Raw genomic sequence first — 20,140 nt, 5'->3', positions numbered from 1 at the left:
CCACCTCTCCTCGTCTCGGTTCCGTCTCCAGGGCTGCGGCGGTAACTGTGGCCGCAGCTGCAGAGCAGCGGGAGTCAGGAGCTGCGCTCCGCCGAGAGTTGGACAGGGGAGCGCCTGCGCCTCCGCGGCGTCATGGGCCCCCTTCCCGGGCCTCAACGGGCACCAGCCGCGGGAACCCCCGGGCCTCCTCGCGGCCAAGCCTGAGCGACCCCCGGGTTCTCCGGCTCCCCCTCCCTCCGCCCTATTTTTTTCCTGCTCTCGCTGCAGCTACAGCTTCGGCTCTGTGTTATGGCAACGGAGCCGCCATCCCCCCTCCGACTCGAGGCTCCTGGCCCCCCAGAAATGCGGACCCCACCCGTGAGCGAGCCCCCCCCCGAGGGCATCCCGAAGCCGGCAGGCGGCAGGCTCCGCTTCCTCAATGGTTGCGTGCCCCTCTCGCATCAGGTGGCCGGGCACATGTACGGAAAGGACAAAGTGGGTAAGTGTGGGTAGCGCGGGGCTCGCCGCTCCCCTTCCGCCTCCGCGAACCCCCGGCCGGCAGAGGCAGCTTGGCGCTCACCGGCAGGGCTGGACTCCCTGCGGTCTGGGCGATCAACTACCCCCCCCCCCCCCCCCGCCGGCTTCTTCGGCTGTCACCCAGAGCTCTCCTCGCGACCCTTGCAGCAAGGGCTCGAAAAGTGGGCGATTTCTAGGGTTGGGGGCGTCAGGCTAGCGGCAGGAGGTGGCGGGGAGAGGAGTGCCTGGTCTCTTCAGGAGGGTGGATGTTGGTTGGAGACGGCGTTGTTAGTGGAAAAAAAAAAAAAAAAAGGAACTTCATTTTCACTGGACGGGGAAGTAGATTCTCCCCTGCGCACAAGGTCTGTTTATTATAGGCGGGTAGCTATTGCACAAGAAAAGGAATGAAATGCAGATGATGCTAATCTGGTGCTTCTCTTCTTTGTGCAGCTGCATAGCTGGAGGGAAAGAAAAAATACAGGGTTCATTTCATTGATTCATTGAGGGCAAGAAAAAATATATGGCTTATTTCATTAATTGATTGACTGACTGACTGACTGACTGACTGTTTGGGAACGCTTGTCTTGACTTACCCAGGATCTTTCTCCCTGCCCCGCTGAGAGGTTTTTCTGCTATCCCCTGGTTCTCAGGAGGCGTGGTTCCAGTAGTGCAGAAACTCGAATTCAGGGTAGGAAATAAACCCTGCTGTAGTACTAGAATGGTACACAGTTATAGACATTCAGTTATTCTCGATTATCTTTTTAAGACTATGTCATGGCCTGTGTAACGCATTTTGTGAGCCTACCACATTCGAAGTACAATACAGGACCTATCATAGTTTATTCTCTTGGTGATGTAAAAGTTCAATTTAGGAACCATAATTCACCTAGCTTACTCACACTGATACTCTGTGCCATGATTACTTGGGGAATCTGATATATGAGAATGTGAGTAGTGGGGGTCTTAGACTTGGAAACCACTAGATACTTTGGTTTATGCTAGTAAAATGATTCGGGTTTAGGCTGGTAAGATAATACTGACCTTTTTAGATGAGATAACTGAGACCAACCCTGGTATGTGACAAGCCTGAAGGCACACAAGCTACCGTGTGTTAGAATTGGGAAAACAAGGGTCCTGCCTCAGCACTGTATTTTTCCACTGTGTATTGTTCTTACAGATTAACAACTCAACAAGGGTATTTGAAAATGGATGAGTACTCTTTTGAATGTATGTATGTTATTTCTCAAAGAGCAATATTTCTTCCTGCTTTTATCTTTACCTAACCTTTCTTTTCTCTTGTAGAAAGTTAAGCATTAATGATCATATCCTGTAGATTGCATGCCTTTCTCCCCACTGAATTGTGCGTTCCTTGAAGTTAGAGACCAAATATGTTTATCCTCATAGTCTTGTATTAGAGATTAAATTGAGAAATGTTGAGGGGTGACTGGGTGGCTCAGTCTGTTTGAGCATCTTTTGGTTTCTGCTCAGGGCATGATCCCAGGGCGGTGGGATGAGGCCAGTGTTGGACTCTTTGCTGATTGAGGAGCCTGCTTAAGATTTTCTCTCTCCCTCTCCCCTCCCCTCCCCTCCCTTTTCCTCTCTCTCTAAGATAAAATATAAAAAAATAAAAATAAAATAAGACTTTAAAAAGAATTGGGAAATGTTGAAAGGGTGAAAAATGACAGTTTTTTTTTTTTAGTACACACAGGTAAGGAAACAAATACAGTTCTCAAGATGCTTAGCCTAAATGGAAGGAAACAATGCATTCTTGTGTGTGTCTCTTCTGGTAATGAGAGTTTGAGAGTAATTATGGAATTAGTGTTAATAGGTTTATATTGCATACTTATTGATTTATTTTAATGAATTGTAATGATAATATTCCTAATAATATTTTAGAAGCTGAAAAAAATAATTGTTTCCCTAAGGGTCCCTAGAGATCGGCTCATGGATAAACAAAAAATCCCAACATAAACACAGTCTCAATGGTGATTGTCATTTGAGATTGTAACCATTGCTTATCAAAGTATGTAATAGTGAGCCTGTTGCCTGTTCACTAATTACAAATGTACTCTAAATGTGACTTTAAGCCACCTTTCAAAACAGTGGCTGAGAGAGTTAATTTGTCACCCAAATTACCTAATTAAAGTAGTTGAGATTCTAAATAGTTGTTAATTTTATTTATTGTTGCATTCAATGTAAAATAAGCTTTTTTTTTTCAATTTTGTAAGGTTCTCTTGACGAGGGGTAGCTTCAAACATACTGTACTAACAACCTACTAAATATTCTGTTGTATTTAATTGTCAATTATGTACACAACCTAACATATATTGTTAGTGGAAGGACACCTGAGGATGATAATCTTCCCTGTTCATAAAATGGATAACAAGATAGTCAGTAATTCAAAGTTCAAGAGTGTCTCTCTACTATCATAAATCACTTATAGTTGTAAAGTACGTTGTGTAGATCATACTTCAGTTTAGCTGTCAACTGAAATTCTCAGAATAAACTTTCTTAAAGACATTGTGTGGATATTTGTTTTGCTTTTTAAAATTTTTGTTACTGTCATTAAGTAAAGGTTTATCAGTTTAGGATTGATAAACCTATTTCCAAAAAGGAGTTGTTGGCTTTGTTAAATTAAAAATTAAGAACATGGAACCAATTGCACAAAGGCACTTGAACACAAAAATAGATTTTGTTACAGTTGAGTAATAAGAATATGTTATAGTTTTGTTATCAGTTATATTTTATATTTTTCGATGAAATAAGATTTCATGAATCATATTTCATTGAAGAACATTTCAGTCATTTCTAACAATACAAAGTTGTGTGCGTGTGTGTGTGTGTGTGTGTGTGTTTTAATTGTTAAAGTAGTACATGATCTTTTCGGAAAAAAATTCAAACAACATAATTGTACCCTTTCCCCTCCTCTCCATCTTCCAGAGGTAGTCACTGGTAACTATTCCTCCTATATCCTTTGAAGTTTTTGTTTCTGGGCACATACATAAGAACATTAATACAACTCTGATTTTTTGTACGAAAACATGTATCAGCAACTTTTTGTTTTCATTCTGTATTATGTAGTATATCCATATTTTTATACTTATAATACACTTCATTCTTTTAAAATACACTTCATTATATGCTTATATATAATATACTTCATTCTTTTAGAAAACTATTGTGTTCTACAGTATATCATAATTTAACTATTCCTCTAGTGGTGGATATTTATATTTTCACTATATTTTTGCTATTATAAATAATGTGTTAAGCATTTTGTACATTAGAGTATAGTGTATGTTACACATCGTGCAACATTTTCTATAGGGAGGTTTCACAAAAGCGTAAATGCGATCAATTTAAACTCCCAGAGCTCACCAAAGTTAGCATGAAATCTTCATTTTGTTTTGACATATAACATGTACCATTAATTTCTTTCAAAGGTCCTTAAACTTTCAAACAAATATTTGAAATCTGGTATTTGTTTCTTGATCCAACGAAGGATATAGAAATGAGGTAGTCTATGGGTAAAAGAAGAATTTAAAGTGATGTTATTTATTTTGGTTTATGGTCTATTTTATTAGATATGCTCTGAAACTAATTGACTTAAAATACTTTCAGACTTACAGAAAAGTTGCAAGAACAATACAGAGAACTTAACATTTTGTGGAATTTCTCTCTTTATGCCCATTATTTTGGGGAACTATTTGAGAATAGGTTGCATATATCTTGCCCCTTTTACACAGCAGTACTTCAGTGTGTATTTTCTTTATTTTTGTTTTTTGTTTTTATTTCTTTTTTTAAATTTTATTTAAATCCAAGCTAGTTAACATATAGTGTGGTAATGGTTTCAGGAGTAGAATTTAGTTATTCATCGCTTACATAGAACACCAGTGCTCATCCCAGTAAGTGTCCTCCTTAATGCCCATCACTCGTTTAGCCCATCTCTCCACCTAACACCCATCCAGCAACCCTCAGTTTGTTCTCTGTATTTAAGTCTCTTGTGGCTCTCTCTGTTTTTATCTTGTTTTTATTTCCCTTCCCCTATGTTCATCTGTTTTGTTTCTTAAATGCCACATATGAGTGAAATCCTATATTTATCTTTCTCCAACTCATCTATTTAGCTTTGCATAATACACTATAGTTCCATCCATGCTTTTGCAAATGGCAAGATTTCATTCTTTTTGATCACTGAGTAGTATTCCATTGTATGTAGATACCACATCTTTATCCATTCATCAGTTGATGGACACTTGGGCTCTTTCCATAATGTGGCTATTGTTGATGGTGATGCCACAAACATTGGGGTGCATGTGCCCCTTTGAATCAGTATTTTTGTATCCTTTGGATAACAGTGTGTGTTTTCTAGGAGTCTACTTCAGTGTGTATTTCTGTAACCATAGCATGTTTATCAAATATGGGAAATTTAACAGTGATACAGCGTTTTATCTAATTTGTTATCTGTAGTCCGTAATCTAATTTTGGCAACTGTTCCAATGCCTTTTATCACATCTATCGTATTTGTTTTTCTCAGTCCAGGATTTAGTTCAAGATCATTTATTGCATTTAGTTGTCCTGTCTCTTAGACTCCTTTAATTTATAACAATTCCTCAGCCTTTGTCTTTTATGACATTGTCATTCTTTGTGAGTACAGGCTAGTTATTTTATGAAATGTTCTTTAATTTGAATTTCTGATGGGTTGTCAGGATGAGATTCAGGTGATGCATTTCTGATTTGAACATTATACAAGTGTGTTCTCCTTAAGGTATCACATCTGGGGGCTCATAGTGTGCATCTGCCCATTATTAGTAATATTAATTTTGATCATCCTGTCCAGTTGTGGTCTGGCTTCTCCAGTATGGTTAATATTTTTCCCTTTGCAACTAATAAGCTGTTTGTGAAGAGACACTTTGAGATCATGATATATCCAGATCTTCATCATATTCTAGCCCTAGATTTGGCATTTATGGATGATTCTTGCCTGAAGCAATCTTTACTCTGAGAGTTGAAAAATTGTGGTTTTTTTTCTTCCCAATTCTATCACTCCTATTTTAACAGCAGTCTGAGAAATAGCCCTCCCTTTACTCCTATATATATATGTCCTTTTTTTTCTAAGTTTATTTACTATCTTGAGAGAGAGGGCTCACGGGGAAGGGGAGTTGGGGGTGCAGGGAGAAAGGGAGAGAGAGAATCCCAACCAAGCAGGCTCTGTGCTCTGAGTGCAAAGCCCAGCATAGGTCTGGATTTCATGAATTGTGAAATCATGACCTGAGCTGAAATCAAGCGTTGGACACTTAACCGACTGAGCCACCCAGGTTCCCCTGTCATTTATACTGTCAGTTTGGACCCATGGATTCTTATTTTATAAAGTGTCATGACCCTTTATAGAACGTATTTATTTTGCTGTTCAAATTGTTCCATATTTGGTTAGTGGGAGCACTTCCTTTCTTTATGTCACAAGTTATTTTAGACTCATCTCCTACTTTTCCCTTCCCAGTTCTAGAACTAGCAATTTCTCTTAGGGGCCCTGGTTCATTTTCAGTGGGAAATTGTATTTGGAAACCAAGATCTGGGTGCCATTGTTGTGTTACTGCTTCCTGGCCTTTTCAGTAAACGTAACTGAAAAGAATGTGTAAATATTTTAGAAATTCTAATTTCCTACTAATACTTCCGATGTCATTCCAACTTCACAGAGTTCTTCCTTTTCCTTTCCTTTCCTTTCCTTTCCTTTCCTTTCCTTTCCTTTCCTTTCCTTTCCTTTCCTTTCCTTTCCTTTCCTTTCCTCATTCTAAATTTATATTTCCCATCTTCCTCAGTGAGAACTCTGGCTCCCAACATTGTTAATGTTTTTTGTGGGTTTTTTGGGTTTTCCTGTTGTTGTTGTTCTTTTGCTTGATCCTATAATTTTCAGAATTTCTATACACACCCTACTGTAGAAAACAAACCTAGAATAAAGAATTCAAAATGAAGTTCCCTTTTACCAAGGGTGTGTGGTTGGAAACTCTGTAAAAGTTTTTTGGATTAGGGTTTTGTTGTTTTTGTTTTGTTTTGTTTTTTGGTTATTTTTACCCCTTCTTTAAGGTAATATTATTTATTTGAAATACAGTTGTATTTATTTGTTTCTGTTTAAATTCAGTTCCTTCCCTTCATTTTTTATTTAGTTATGTATTTTTGAATGCTTGTAAAATGAACATGCTTTCAAAAGGTTTACAGAAAGGTCTATCAGAAGTGTCACTCCAGGGGAGCCTGAGTGGCTCAGTCGGTTAAGCGGCTGACTCTTGATTTTGGCTCAGGTCATGATTTCCCAGTTTGTGAGTTCAAACCCCACACTGGGGTCTGCACTCGCAGTGAGGACTGGTTCTGATCATCTGTCTCCCTATCTCTGCCCCTCTTCCACTTGCTAGCATGTACACACACACACACACTCTCTCTCTTTCAAAAATAAATATAAATGTTCAAAAAAATTTTTTAAAAACAGTGTCACTCCATTCTCTGTCACTCCACCCATTTCTTAGCATCCCTTGTAGGTATAATGTCATTGTTTTCTGATTTATCCTTTCTAAGTTACTTGTTGCAAAAATAAGCAGATATGTATAAATTTTCACATTTTTCTTTCTGACACAAAAAGTAGTATGCTATATATACTGTTTTGCACTTCACATTTTAAACTTAGTATGTCTTAGAAATCAGTAGTATCAGTTCATAGAGTGCTTCCTCATCCACTTTTACATCTCTGCTGTACTCCATTGTGCATATACCCCAGTTTTTTCAATCAGGTTTCCTGGATTTGTTTTTGGACTTTTATTTATTTTCATTGATTTATTTGTTTATCCTAGCAGTAATATATCATTGTCTTAATTCAGTGAGGTATTGAATCTTGATTACATCCCATTTTCTTTTTCAAGATTGTCTTGACAGTTTCTGGTCCTTTGTATTTCCATATAAAATTTAAATCAACTTGTCATTTTTCCCGAGAAAAGGTAAGGTTTTATGGGTGAAAATTGGTTTCTTTATAATACTGAGTCTTCAATACGTGAATATGGTATATCTCCATTTATTTAGGCCTTCTTAAATTTCTCTTAGTCATAGTTTTCAGTGTAGAGATCTTACACAGCATTCATTAGATTTTCCCTAAGTATTTTATGCTACTGTAAATTGTACTGCCTTTTAAAGAATTTTTATTTTATTTTGGAAAAATTTTTAACTTACTTAAAAGTTGCAAGAATGGTACAATCAACTAATGTATACCATTTATCTAGGTTTACCTATTAATATTTTGCCACATATGCTTTATCACTCTCTGTATTTGATAATGATTTTGCAGAACCATTTAGGATTAAATTGCAGACATCAGGACCTCTTTTCTCTAAATAATTAAGTCTGTCCTAAAAATGAGAACATTTTCTTACCTAACCATGGTAAAATGATCAAACTGAGAATATTTAACTTTAGGTTTTTGGTATTTTTTCTATAATATTCTTTGTAGCAGTTTTCCCCCATCTAAGACTACAGATTGCATTTAGTTATTAGGACTCTTTAGTTGCCTGTCATTTGGAGCAAGTTTTCAGTTTTTTCTTTATGTTTTTTCATAACTGAAATATATGAAGAGTATATCCATGGCTTTTTGTAATATTCTTTAAGTTTGCCTAATTCTTCATGATTAGATTCAGATTAAGGCATTTTGGTCAGAATACTGTATTAGTTATTTTGAGTTCTTGAAGCATATCATAAAGCACAGAATGTCACTTTCATTACTGGTGTTGTGACTTTGATCACCTGGTTAGGTGATATCTGCCGGATTTTCCACTGTAAAGTTTTCATTTTTCCTATTGTAATTAAGTAATTTGAAAGGAATAAAGAGACTGAAACTGTTCAAACCCTGTTCCTCATCAGTTTTCACCCAACATCATAAGCATCCATTGACAGTATTTGACCAACTCACTACTATATGGTAGTTGCAAAATGGTAATTTTCTAACTCTGTCATTCCTCTTAGATTTGTTTAGTTGCATTCTTCTTTAGGGAATTGTAGGTTTCTCTTTTCTCTCTCTTGCTTTCTTTCATTATAAGGATAGACTAATGGATTTTGGAAACTTTGATAGATGGATCTTATCCATTATTGTTACTGCTTATTTTGATGCTCAGATTGTCCCAAATTTGCACAGTGGAAGCTTCTTTAAGCTGGCTCCTGGGTCCTTTCAACATTTCCCATTTTTCTTTTAAAGCATTTTCTCACTTTCTGGCATAAAAAATTGTTCTATGTTCATCATGTACTTTCTCTGTTCCAGGCCTGGAATGAGCTAATTTTTTTTCAAGAACTTGATTCCTTTAGGGATAAATGGTATTTAAAAACCAAACTATTGGGGCACCTGGGTGGCTCAGTCAGTTGAGCGTCCGACTTCGCTCAGGTCACGATCTCACGGTCCGTGAGTTCGAGCCCCGCATCAGGCTCTGTGCTGACAGCTCAGAGCCTGGAGCCTGCTTCAGATTCTGTGTCTCCCTCTCTCTCTGGCCCTCCCCCCGTTCATGCTCTGTCTCTCTCTGTCTCAAAAATAAAAATAAAAATAAATGTTAAAAAAAAAATTTTTTTTTAAACCAAACTATGGGCACGAGGTGTAGTCATTGTTCCTTTGGTGTGGTTGCTGTTTGTCCTTTTGGCAGATTGGACTAAAAGGTACATAATTTCATATTTTTAAAATTTTGAGATCATACTTAAATACCTATAATTCAAACCTAATACCACAGGATTGTTCTTTACCTTCACCTGTTCTATATTTTTATATCCTTTCTTTCTCATTGAGAATTCTGTCTCACCCAAAATATCAATATATTTCCTTATTTTGAAATACTTAAACCAACTTTGCATTTCTGGAATAAGTCCACATGGTCATGATAAATTATCCTATGTATATTGCTGGATTAATTAGATTTACTGATGTTTCATTAAAGATTTCTGTGACTGTTCATTTGAGATAATTGTCTACAATTTTCTTTTAAGTCCTCGTTGGGATTTTTAAAAAGAATATGCTGGTTTCATAAAATTAGTGGGGAACTGTTCCTTTTCTGTTTTCTGAAAAGAAATTGATACGATTGGTATTCTTTTTTTCTGTAAATGTTTGATAGAACTTAATGTTCACCTCATTTTGGCCTACAGTTGTCTCAGGATATTTAATATTATGAACTCAGGAAACTGTGAGATCATGACCTGAGGCAAAACCAAGAGTTGGAAGCTTAACTGACTGAGCCACCCAGGTGCCTCTGAGAGTCTTAAATTTTTTCTGTTGTCCATTCTTATTTCATTGTTTGTTTTTGTTTTGTTTTGTTTTTTTTGGCTCTATTTATTTGGGGTTAATATACTACTTTTTTTCTAGCATCATAAGTTGGAATCTTTTTTTTTTCATTTCTAATATAAGCACTTAAAACTACACATTTTTCTTCTAAGTACTATTTTAGGTACATTTCACAAATTAGTTTTAATTATCATTTCATCAAAAGTGTGTTTTAATTTCCCTTGTGAATTTTGATCCCTGGATCAATTACAAGTGTATTTACTCCCCATCTATTTGCTTGTCTTTTTGTTTTTTTTCTTAAATTCTGCATATGAGTGAAATAATATGGTAATTGTCTTTCTCTGACTGACTTATTTTGCTTAGCATTACACTCTTCTGCTTGATCTGTGTTGTTGCAAATGGCAACATTTCATTCTTTTTTATTACTGAGTAATATTCCTGTGTGTGTGTGTGTGTGTGTGTGTGTGTGTGTGTGTGTGTGTGTATACCACATTTTTTTTTATCCATTCATCTGTCAGTGAACATTTGGGTTGCTTCCATTATTTGGCTGTTATAAATAACATTGCAACAAATGTAGCGGTGTATATATCTTTCCAAATTAGTGTTGCTGTATTTTGGGGGTATTTATGCCCATTAGTGGAACTGGATCATATGGTAATTCTATATTTTTTTAAATGTTTATTTATTTTTGAGAGAGTGCGTGAGTGGGGTAGGGGCAGAGAGAGAACAGAGGATCCAACATGGGCTCTGCCCTGACAGCAGAGAGCACCATGTGGGGCTCAAATTCACAAACTGTGAGATCATACCCTGAGCCAAAGTTGGATTTTTAACCAACTGAGCCACCCAGGCGCCCCTGGTAATTTTTTTTTTTTAACTTTTTGAAGAAACTACATCCTGTTTTCCACAGTGGCTACATCAGTTTACATTCCCACCAACAGTGCAGAAGTGTCCCTTTTTTCCACATCCTCACCAACACTTGCTTCTTGTATTTTTGATATTAGCCATTCTGACAGGTGCAAAGTGATACCTCATTGTGGTTTTGATTTGCATTTCCCTAATGATTAGTGATGTTGGGCATCTTTTCATGTGTCTCCTGTCCATCTAGATGTCTTTGGAGAAATGTCTGTTCATAATTTCTGCCCAATTTTTAATTGGATTATTTGTTTTTTGGATGTTCAGTTGTGTGTGTTCTTTATGTATTTTAGATACTAATCCTTTACTGGCTATATCATTTGCAAATATCTTCTCCCATTCATTAGCTTGTCTTTTAGTTTTGTTGGTTGTTTCCTTCACTGTGCACAAGCTTTTTATTTTGATGTAGTCCCAATAGTTTATTTCTGCCTTTGTTTCCTTTGCCTTTCCTTTGTTTCCATATCTAGAGAGAAGTTGCTACAGCCAATATCAGCGAAATTACTGCCTGTGCTAGGATTTTTATGGTTTCAGGTCCCACATTTAGCTCTTTAGTCCATTTTGAGTTTATTTTTGTGTATGGTGTAAGAAAGTGGTCCAGTTTCATTCTATTGCATGTTGCTGTCCAGTTTTCCCAGCACCATTTGTTAAAGAGACTTCTTCTCCATTGTATATTCTTTCCTTCTTTGACCATATAATCATGGGCCTATTTCTGGGTTTTCTGTTTTGTTCTGTTGATCTATGTGTCTGTTTTTGTGCAAGTACCATCCTGTTTTGATTATGACAGCTTTATAATATATCTTGAAACTTGGGATTGTGATACCTCTTGGTTTCTTCTTTTTCAAGATTGCTTTGGCTATTCAGCTTTGGCTATTGTGGCTTCATACAAATTTTGGAATTCTTTCTTTTAGTTCTGTAAAAAATGTTATTTTGATAGAAATTGCATTAAATCTGTAGATTGCTTTGGGTAGTATGGACATTTTTACCAGTTAATCTGTTATTGACCCAGGCTTCCAAGATGCTTTCTTTTGTATCTTGACAGTTTTTCAGCTGGAGTGATTTGGCTGTTTTGGTTTACTTTTGGATTCTGCAATGTCTGGAGCTACCATTTTCCCCTCCACAGCTACTTTCTTTAAAAAACTTGGAGGGCATGTGTTGCAGAGTGAGTAGTGTTGAATTGTTGAACCAAGTAGTCTGTTTTTGTGTTAGAGGACTATTGTCTCTAAACCACTTTGCTACACCACACTGTTGTCTACAGTCTAGCTGATTTCTGTTTGCCTGATAAAATGTATTTGCCTAATGGTAGGTTCACCTGTATCTAGAGTAGGTCCCTGGCCCAAGGTAGGGAAGCAGCATGGTTCACTCCCCATATATGAATGCTCCATTCTCTGACCCTGTGGAATTTAGTTCATCAGGGCTTCTTTGCCTCTACCACTCCTCATTAGCCCGTAGAAAATATCTTATTGCTAAGGGAATGCAGGCCTTTTTTGTTCAACATCCCAAACTTCAGGAACAGAATTTCTCTTCAGTAATTTTTAGTTATATTAGATTACTCCTTAAATCCCCAAAATCTTTCAACTACTTACCAACCAGTCTTAACATATGGCTGAATATTTACCTTTCTTCTATTCTATATCTAGGTGTTAAATAAACTTGATAACTGTACTTCTTCAGATTTTCTGCTTCTGTTGATTAAATTCTGTATTTTTGTAATGATTCAAAATTCCTGACTTGCCAAAAGAAATAGAAGCCTAAGTGGCATATTTTCTCAAAATAAATAGGTTATTTGAGCCCTATTGTGTTTTAACAGGCATGATTTTGTGAAATCTTAGTATTTGAAAATTTAAGAGTTTAACGTATACATTTGGGAATGATTCTTCATGGTATAGAGACAGGGCCAGTGCTGGTACATATGTGATGACTTTAGGTAAGGGCTGCTCCTTTGAGCGAGCTGGTTATGAAAAGTTGTCCCTTCCTGCTCCCGGCTTGGTATCTGATTTCAGCCCCCACTTTTCCCAGTGGCTTGGTGGCTTCATACTATCTGTGCATTGTACATCTGAATCAGGAAAAGATTTTAGTTGCTTTCTTATAACAAGAGAAACTTTAAAAAGTTACACAATAGAACCTTCATATAGTTCCACATTTAACGTGTATTTTTTTTCTGTTTACAAGAGTATAATCAATTTATGCTACTGCTTTTAACTTCTTGTTTAACTATAAATTAACATCTCCCAGAAAGACTGTTACTGAAGAGTTTCTATAAAAATTTAGGAATATATTCTATTTATTAGAATTTTTGAGAGGTTCTCTAAGGGGAGTAGTAGTTGGAGACAAAACCATAATATTTGGAATTTGTGTTCTGGTGCTTTGCATATAACAAGCACTGAAATGTATCGGTTAAATGTTAAAATTTCTGAAATAAGGAAGACAGACCCCTTGATTTTTATGAATGTGATTTATCTGTAACTTTAGGAACACATCTATTCTGTGATGCAAGGTATACTGTTATCAAAGCATTAAAAAATACCTAAATTTTGTTCTATAGGTATCCTGCAACATCCGGATGGCACAGTTTTGAAACAGTTACAGCCACCTCCCAGGGGTCCAAGAGAGCTGGAATTCTATAATATGGTAAGTGAGGTAAGATTTGTTTTGTTGTATTCAAAGAGTTTTTCATAGTTTTCTGATGATGACTCGGTAAGAAATACATTTGACAGCAGTGCCTGGGTGGCTCAGTCAGTTAAGCATCTGACTCTTGATTTTGGCTCAGGTCATGACCTCACAGTTCCTAGGATTGAGCCCCACATTGGGTTCTGCGCTGATAGCTTGCAGCCTGCTAGGGATTCTCTCTCTACCTTTCTTTCTGCTCTTCTCCCTCATGCATGCTTTCTTTCTCTCTCACAATATTTAATAAATATTAAAAAAAAAAAAGAAATACATTTAACAGCATGTCCTGGTATATTGTATATGTCACTGAAACAAAATCTTCAAGAAGCAAAATGCTTGTCTTTACTGATACAGTCTTGTATTTTCTACTCTACTTCATTTTTTCTTTTTCTTTTTTTTTAATTTTTTTAAAGGTTTTATTATCCATATTTGAGAGAGAGGGAGACAGAGCGTGAGCAGGGGAGGGGCAGAGAGAGAAAGAGGGAGACCCCGAATCTGAAGCAGGCTCCAGGCTCCAAACTGTCAGCACAGAGCCCAACGCGGGGCTCGAACCCACGAACCATGCGATCATGACCAGAGCCAAAGTCGGACGCTTAACAGACTGAGCCACCTAGGCACCCCTACTCTACTTCATTTTTTAAAGATCCTTATTCTGATCCACTAGATTGATTTCAATTAATGGGGTTTTGACCTACATTTTAAAAAACACTTAACTGAGGGACTGTTTGTATTTCTCAGAAATGCTGAGTTTCAGTAAGTGTTTTTATTTTCACTACAGAATTTTTTAGAATCTTAAATGTGCTAATGTGCATTGTGAATCTCCTAAGTGAGGGAGGGGGAAAAGGGCATACTTAACATCCACTTAACTCTATGACTGGAAATACTTTTTAGTGCATTCACAAGTTTTTCAACCACCACCTCTGTCTAATTACAAAACATTTTCATCACAGAAAAGAAAACCCTGTACATGTTAAGCCTTCTCTGGCAACCACTAATCCGTTTTTTATGGACTTATGTATTTAGGATATTTTATATAAATGGAATTATAAAATATGTGTCTGGGTTTCGTTTAGCATAACTTTTTTTTTTTTTTTTTGAGAGACCGTGTGCACACAAGCAGGTGAGGGGCAGAGGAAGAGAGAGAGAGAGAGAGAGAGAGAGAGAGAGAGAGAGAGGGAGAATCTTAAGGGGGATCCATGGCCAGCATGGAGTCTGACATGAGGCTTAATCTCACGACCTTGAGATCATGACATGAGCTGAAATCAAGAGTCTGATGCTCAAGAGACCGGGCCATCCAGACACCCCAGCATAATGTTTTTAAAGTTCATTCACATTATAGTATGCATTAGTATTTTGTTCCCTTTTATGGCTGAGTAATACTCAATTTTACTTAATGCCACATTTTGTTTATCCATTCACCCATTGATGGATATTTGGGTTGTTTTCATCTTTTGGCTTTCGTAAATCGTATTGCTGTGAACGTTCCTGTAAAAGTATTTGTTTGAGTACCTGTTTCCAATGTTTTTTTTATTTTATTATTTTTTTTAATATATGAAATTTATTGTCAAATTGGTTTCCATACAACACCCAGTGCTCATCCCAAAAGGTGCCCTCCTCAATACCCATCACCCACCCTCTCCTCCCTCCCACCCCCTCCTCCCTCCCACCCCCCATCAACCCTCAGTTTGTTCTCAGTTTTTAACAGTCTCTTATGCTTTGGCTCTCTCCCACTCTAACCTCTTTTTTTTTTTTTCCTTCCCCTCCCCCATGGGTTCCTGTTAAGTTTCTCAGGATCCACACAAGAGTGAAACCATATGGTATCTGTCTTTCTCTGTATGGCTTATTTCACTTAGCATCACACTCTCCAGTTCCATCCATGTTGCTACAAAAGGCCATATTTCATTCTTTCTCATTGCCACGTAGTATTCCATTGTGTATATAAACCACAATTTCTTTATCCATTCATCAGTTGATGGACATTTAGGCTCTTTCCATAATTTGGCTATTGTTGAGAGTGCTGCTATGAACATTGGGGTACAAGTGCCCCTATGCATCAGTACTCCTGTATCCCTTGGATAAATTCCTAGCAGTGCTATTGCTGGGTCATAGGGTAGTTCTATTTTTAATTTTCTGAGGAACCTCCACACTGCTTTCCAGAGCGGCTGCACCAATTTGCATTCCCACCAACAGTGCAAGAGGGTTCCCGTTTCTCCACATCCTCTCCAGCATCTATAGTCTCCTGATTTGTTCATTTTGGCCACTCTGACTGGCGTGAGGTGATACCTGAGTGTGGTTTTGATTTGTATTTCCCTGATGAGGAGCGACGTTGAACATCTTTTCATGTGCCTGTTGGCCATCTGGATGTCTTCTTTAGAGAAGTGTCTATTCATATTTTCTGCCCATTTCTTCACTGGGTTATTTGTTTTTCGGGTGTGGAGTTTGGTGAGCTCTTTATAGATTTTGGATACTAGCCCTTTGTCTGATAGGTCATTTGCAAATATCTTTTCCCATTCCGTTGGTTGCCTTTTAGTTTTGTTGGTTGTTTCCTTTGCTGTGCAGAAGCTTTTTATCTTCATAAGGTCCCAGTAATTCACTTTTGCTTTTAATTCCCTTGCCTTTGGGGATGTGTCAAGTAAGAGATTGCTACGGCTCAGGTCAGAGAGGTCTTTTCCTGCTTTCTCCTCTAAGGTTTTGAGGAGGTCTCACATTCAGGTCCTTTATCCATTTTGAGTTTATTTTTGTGAATGGTGTGAGAAAGTGGTCTAGTTTCAACCTTCTGCATGTTGCTGTCCAGTTCTCCCAGCACCATTTGTTAAAGAGACTGTCTTTTTTCCATTGGATGTTCTTTCCTGCTGTGTCAAAGATGAGTTGGCCATACGTTTGTGTGTCCAATTCTGGAGTCTCTACTCTATTCCATTGGTCTATGTGTCTGTTTTTGTGCCAATACCATGCTGTCTTGATGATTACAGCTTTGCAGTAGAGGCTAAAGTCTGGGATTGTGATGCCTCCTGCTTTGGTCTTCTTCTTCAAAATTACTTTGGCTATTCGGGGCCTTTTGTGGTTCCATATGAATTTTAGGATGGCTTGTTCTAGTTTCGAGAAGAATGCTGGTGAAATTTTGATTGGGATTGCATTGAATGTGTAGATAGCTTTGGGTAGTATTGGCATTTTGACAATATTTATTCTTCCAATCCATGAGCAGAGAATGTCTTTCCATTTCTTTAAATCTTCTTCAATTACCTTCATAAGCTTTCTATAGTTTTCAGCATACAGATCCTTTACATCTTTGGTTAGATTTATTCCTAGGTATTTTATGCTTCTTGGTGCAATTGTGAATGAGATCAGTTTCTTTTTTGTCTTTCTGTTGCTTCTTTGTTAGTGTATAAGAATGCAACTGATTTCTGTACATTGATTTTGTATCCTGCAACTTTGCTGAATTCATGTATCAGTTCTAGCAGACTTTTGGTGGAGTCTGTTGGATTTTCCATGTATAATATCATGTCATCTGCAAAAAGCGAAAGCTTGACTTCATCTTTGCCAATTTGGATGCCTTTCATTTCCTTTTGTTGTCTGATTGCTGATGCTAGCACTTCCAGCACTATGTTAAACAACAGAGGTGAGAGTGGGCATCCCTGTCGTGTTCCTGATCTCAGGGAAAAAGCTCTCAGTTTTTCCCCGTTGAGGATGATGTTAGCTGTGGGCTTTTCATAAATGGCTTTTATGATCTTTAAGTATGTTCCTTCTATCCCGACTTTCTCAAGGGTTTTTATTAAGAAAGGGTGCTGGATTTTGTCAAAGGCCTTTTCTGCATCGATTGACAGGATCATATGGTTCTTCTCTTTTTTTTTTGTTAATGTGATGTATCACGTTGATTGATTTGCAAATGTTGAACCAGCCCTGCATCCCAGGAATGAATCCCACTTGATCATGGTGAATAATTCTTTTTATATGCCGTTGAATTCGATTTGCTAGTATCTTATTGAGAATTTTTGCATCCATATTCATCAGGGATATTGGCCTGTAGTTCTCTTTTTTTACTGGGTCTCTGTCTGGTTTAGGAATCAAAGTAATACTGGCTTCATAGAATGAGTCTGGAAGTTTTCCTTCCCTTTCTATTTCTTGGAATAGCTTGAGAAGGATAGGTATTATCTCTGCTTTAAGCGTCTGGTAGAACTCCCCTGGGAAGCCATCTGGTCCTGGACTCTTATTTGTTGGGAGATTTTTGATAACCGATTCAATTTCTTCGCTGGTGATGGGTCTGTTCAAGCTTTCTATTTCCTCCTGATTGAGTTTTGGAAGAGTGTGGGTGTTCAGGAATTTGTCTATTTCTTCCAGGTTGTCCAATTTGTTGGCATATAATTTTTCATAGTATTCCCTGAGAACTGTTTGTATCTCTGACGGATTGGTTGTAATAATTCCATTTTCATTCATGATTTTATCTATTTGGGTCATCTCCCTTTTCTTTTTGAGAAGCCTGGCTAGAGGTTTGTCAATTTTGTTTATTTTTTCAAAAAACCAACTCTTGGTTTCGTTGGTCTGCTCTACAGTTTTTTTAGATTCTATATTGTTTATTTCTGCTCTGATCTTTATTATTTCTCTTCTTCTGCTGGGTTTAGGCTGCCTTTGCTGTTCTGCTTCTGTTTCCTTTAGGTGTGCTGTTAGATTTTGTATTTGGGATTTTTCTTGTTTCTTGAGATAGGCCTGGATTGCAATGTATTTTCCTCTCAGGACTGCCTTCGCTGCGTCCCAAAGCGTTTGGATTATTGTATTTTCATTTTCGTTTGTTTCCATATATTTTTTAATTTCTTCTCTAATTGCCTGGTTGACCCACTCATTCGTTAGTAGGGTGTTCTTTAACCTCCATGCTTTTGGAGGTTTTCCAGACTTTTTCCTGTGGTTGATTTCAAGCTTCATAGCATTGTGGTCTGAAAGTATGCAGGGTATAATTTCAATTCTTGTAAACTTATGAAGGGCTGTTTTGTGACCCAGTATATGATCTATCTTGGAGAATGTTCCATGTGCACTCGAGAAGAAAGTATATTCTGTTGCTTTGGGATGCAGAGTTCTAAATATATCTGTCAAGTCCATCTGATCCAATGTCTCATTCAGGGCCCTTGTTTCTTTTGACCGTGTGTCTAGACGATCTATCCATTTCTGTAAGTGGGGTGTTAAAGTCCCCTGCTATTACCACATTCTTCTCAATAAGGTTGCTTATGAGTAATTGTTTTATATATTTGGGGGCTCCTGTATTCGGCGCATAGACATTTATAATTGTTAGCTCTTCCTGATGGATAGACCCTGTAACTATTATATAATGTCCTTCCTCATCTCTTGTTACAGCCTTTGATTGAAAGTCTAGTTTGTCTGATATAAGTATGGCTACTCCAGCTTTCTTTTGGCTTCCAGTAGCATGATAAATAGTTCTCCATCCCCTCACTCTCAAACTGAAGGTGTCCTCAGATCTAAAATGAGTCTCTTGTAGACAGCAAATAGATGGGTCTTGTTTTTTTATCCATTCTGATACCCTATGTCTTTTGGTTGGTGCATTTAATCCATTTACATTCAGTGTTATTATAGAAAGATACGGGTTTAGAGTCATTGTGATGTCTGTATGTTTTATGCTTGTAGTGACGTCTCTGGTACTTTGTCTCACAGGGTCCCCCTTAGGATCTCTTGTAGGGCTGGTTTAGTGACAAATTCCTTCAGTTTTTGTTTGTTTGGGAAGACCTTTATCTCTCCTTCTATTCTAAATGACAGACTTGCTGGATAAAGGATTCTCGGCTGCATATTTTTTCTGTCTAGCACACTGAAGATCTCGTGCCAATTCTTTCTGGCCTACCAAGTTTCAGTAGAGAGATCAGTCACAAGTCTTATAGGTTTCCCTTTATATGTGAGAGCACGTTTATCTCTAGCTGCTTTCAGAATTTTCTCTTTATCCTTGTATTTTGCCAGTTTCACTATGATATATCATGCAGAAGATGGAATCAAGTTACGTCTGAAGGGAGTTCTCTGTGCCTCTTGGATTTCAATGCCTTTTTCCTTCCCCAGATCAGGAAGTTTTCAGCTATTATTTCTTCAAGTACACCTTCAGCACCTTTCCCTCTCTCTTCCTCCTCTGGAATACCAATTTTGCGTATATTATTTCTCTTTAGTGCATCACTTAGTTCTCTAATTTTTCCCTCGTACTCCTGGATTTTTTTATCTCTCTTTTTCTCAGCTTCCTCTTTTTCCATAACTTTATCTTCTAGTTCACCTATTCTCTCCTCTGCCTCTTCAATCCGAGCCGTAGTTGTCTCCATTTTATTTTGCAGTTCATTGATAGCATTTTTTACCTCCTCCTGTTCCTTAATCCCTTGATCTCTGTAGCAAGAGATTCTCTGCTGTCCTTTATACTGTTTTCAAGCCCAGCGATTAATTTTATGACTATTACTCTAAATTCACTTTCTGTTATATTGTTTAAATCATTTTTGATCAGTTCATTAGCTGTTGTTATTTCCTGGACGTTTTTCTGAGGGGAATTCTTCCATTTGGTCATTTTGGATAGTCCCTGGAGTGGTGCGGAACTTTGGGGCACTTCCCCTGTGCTGTTGAATTACTTGTGTTGGTAGGCAGGGCCGCAGTCAGACCTGATGTCTGCCCCCAGCCCACCGCTGGGGCCACAGTCAGACTGGTGTGTGCCTTCTCTTCCCCTCTCTTCGGGGCAGGATTCACTGTGGAGTGGCGTGGCCCATCTGGGCTACTTGCACACTGCCAGGCTTGTGGTGCTGGGGATCTGGCGTA

The 20,140-nt window shown here is 37.8% G+C and overlaps 1 protein-coding gene across 5 annotated transcripts in view; it reads left to right on the top strand.

Moving 5' to 3' along the window:
* The window catches only part of IPMK (inositol polyphosphate multikinase), a 66,671-nt gene that overhangs the window by 1,011 nt on the left and 45,520 nt on the right, over nt 1-20,140 (top strand). For 2 of the 5 annotated variants that reach the window (XM_027062031.2, XM_053207650.1), the window contains exons 3-4: nt 268-478; nt 13,239-13,333. In XM_027062031.2, the coding sequence (XP_026917832.1) occupies nt 268-478; nt 13,239-13,333 (306 nt within the window). Of the gene's footprint in view, nt 1-267; nt 479-11,735; nt 11,856-13,238; nt 13,334-20,140 lie in introns of those variants that run through there. The other 3 variants (XM_027062034.2, XM_027062035.2, XM_027062033.2) reach the window with 3 other exon arrangements.

Source organism: Acinonyx jubatus, chromosome D2 (genome assembly GCF_027475565.1).
Source record: "Acinonyx jubatus isolate Ajub_Pintada_27869175 chromosome D2, VMU_Ajub_asm_v1.0, whole genome shotgun sequence".
NCBI lineage: Eukaryota > Metazoa > Chordata > Mammalia > Carnivora > Felidae > Acinonyx > Acinonyx jubatus.
This window is presented reverse-complemented; position numbering and strand designations above follow the sequence as displayed.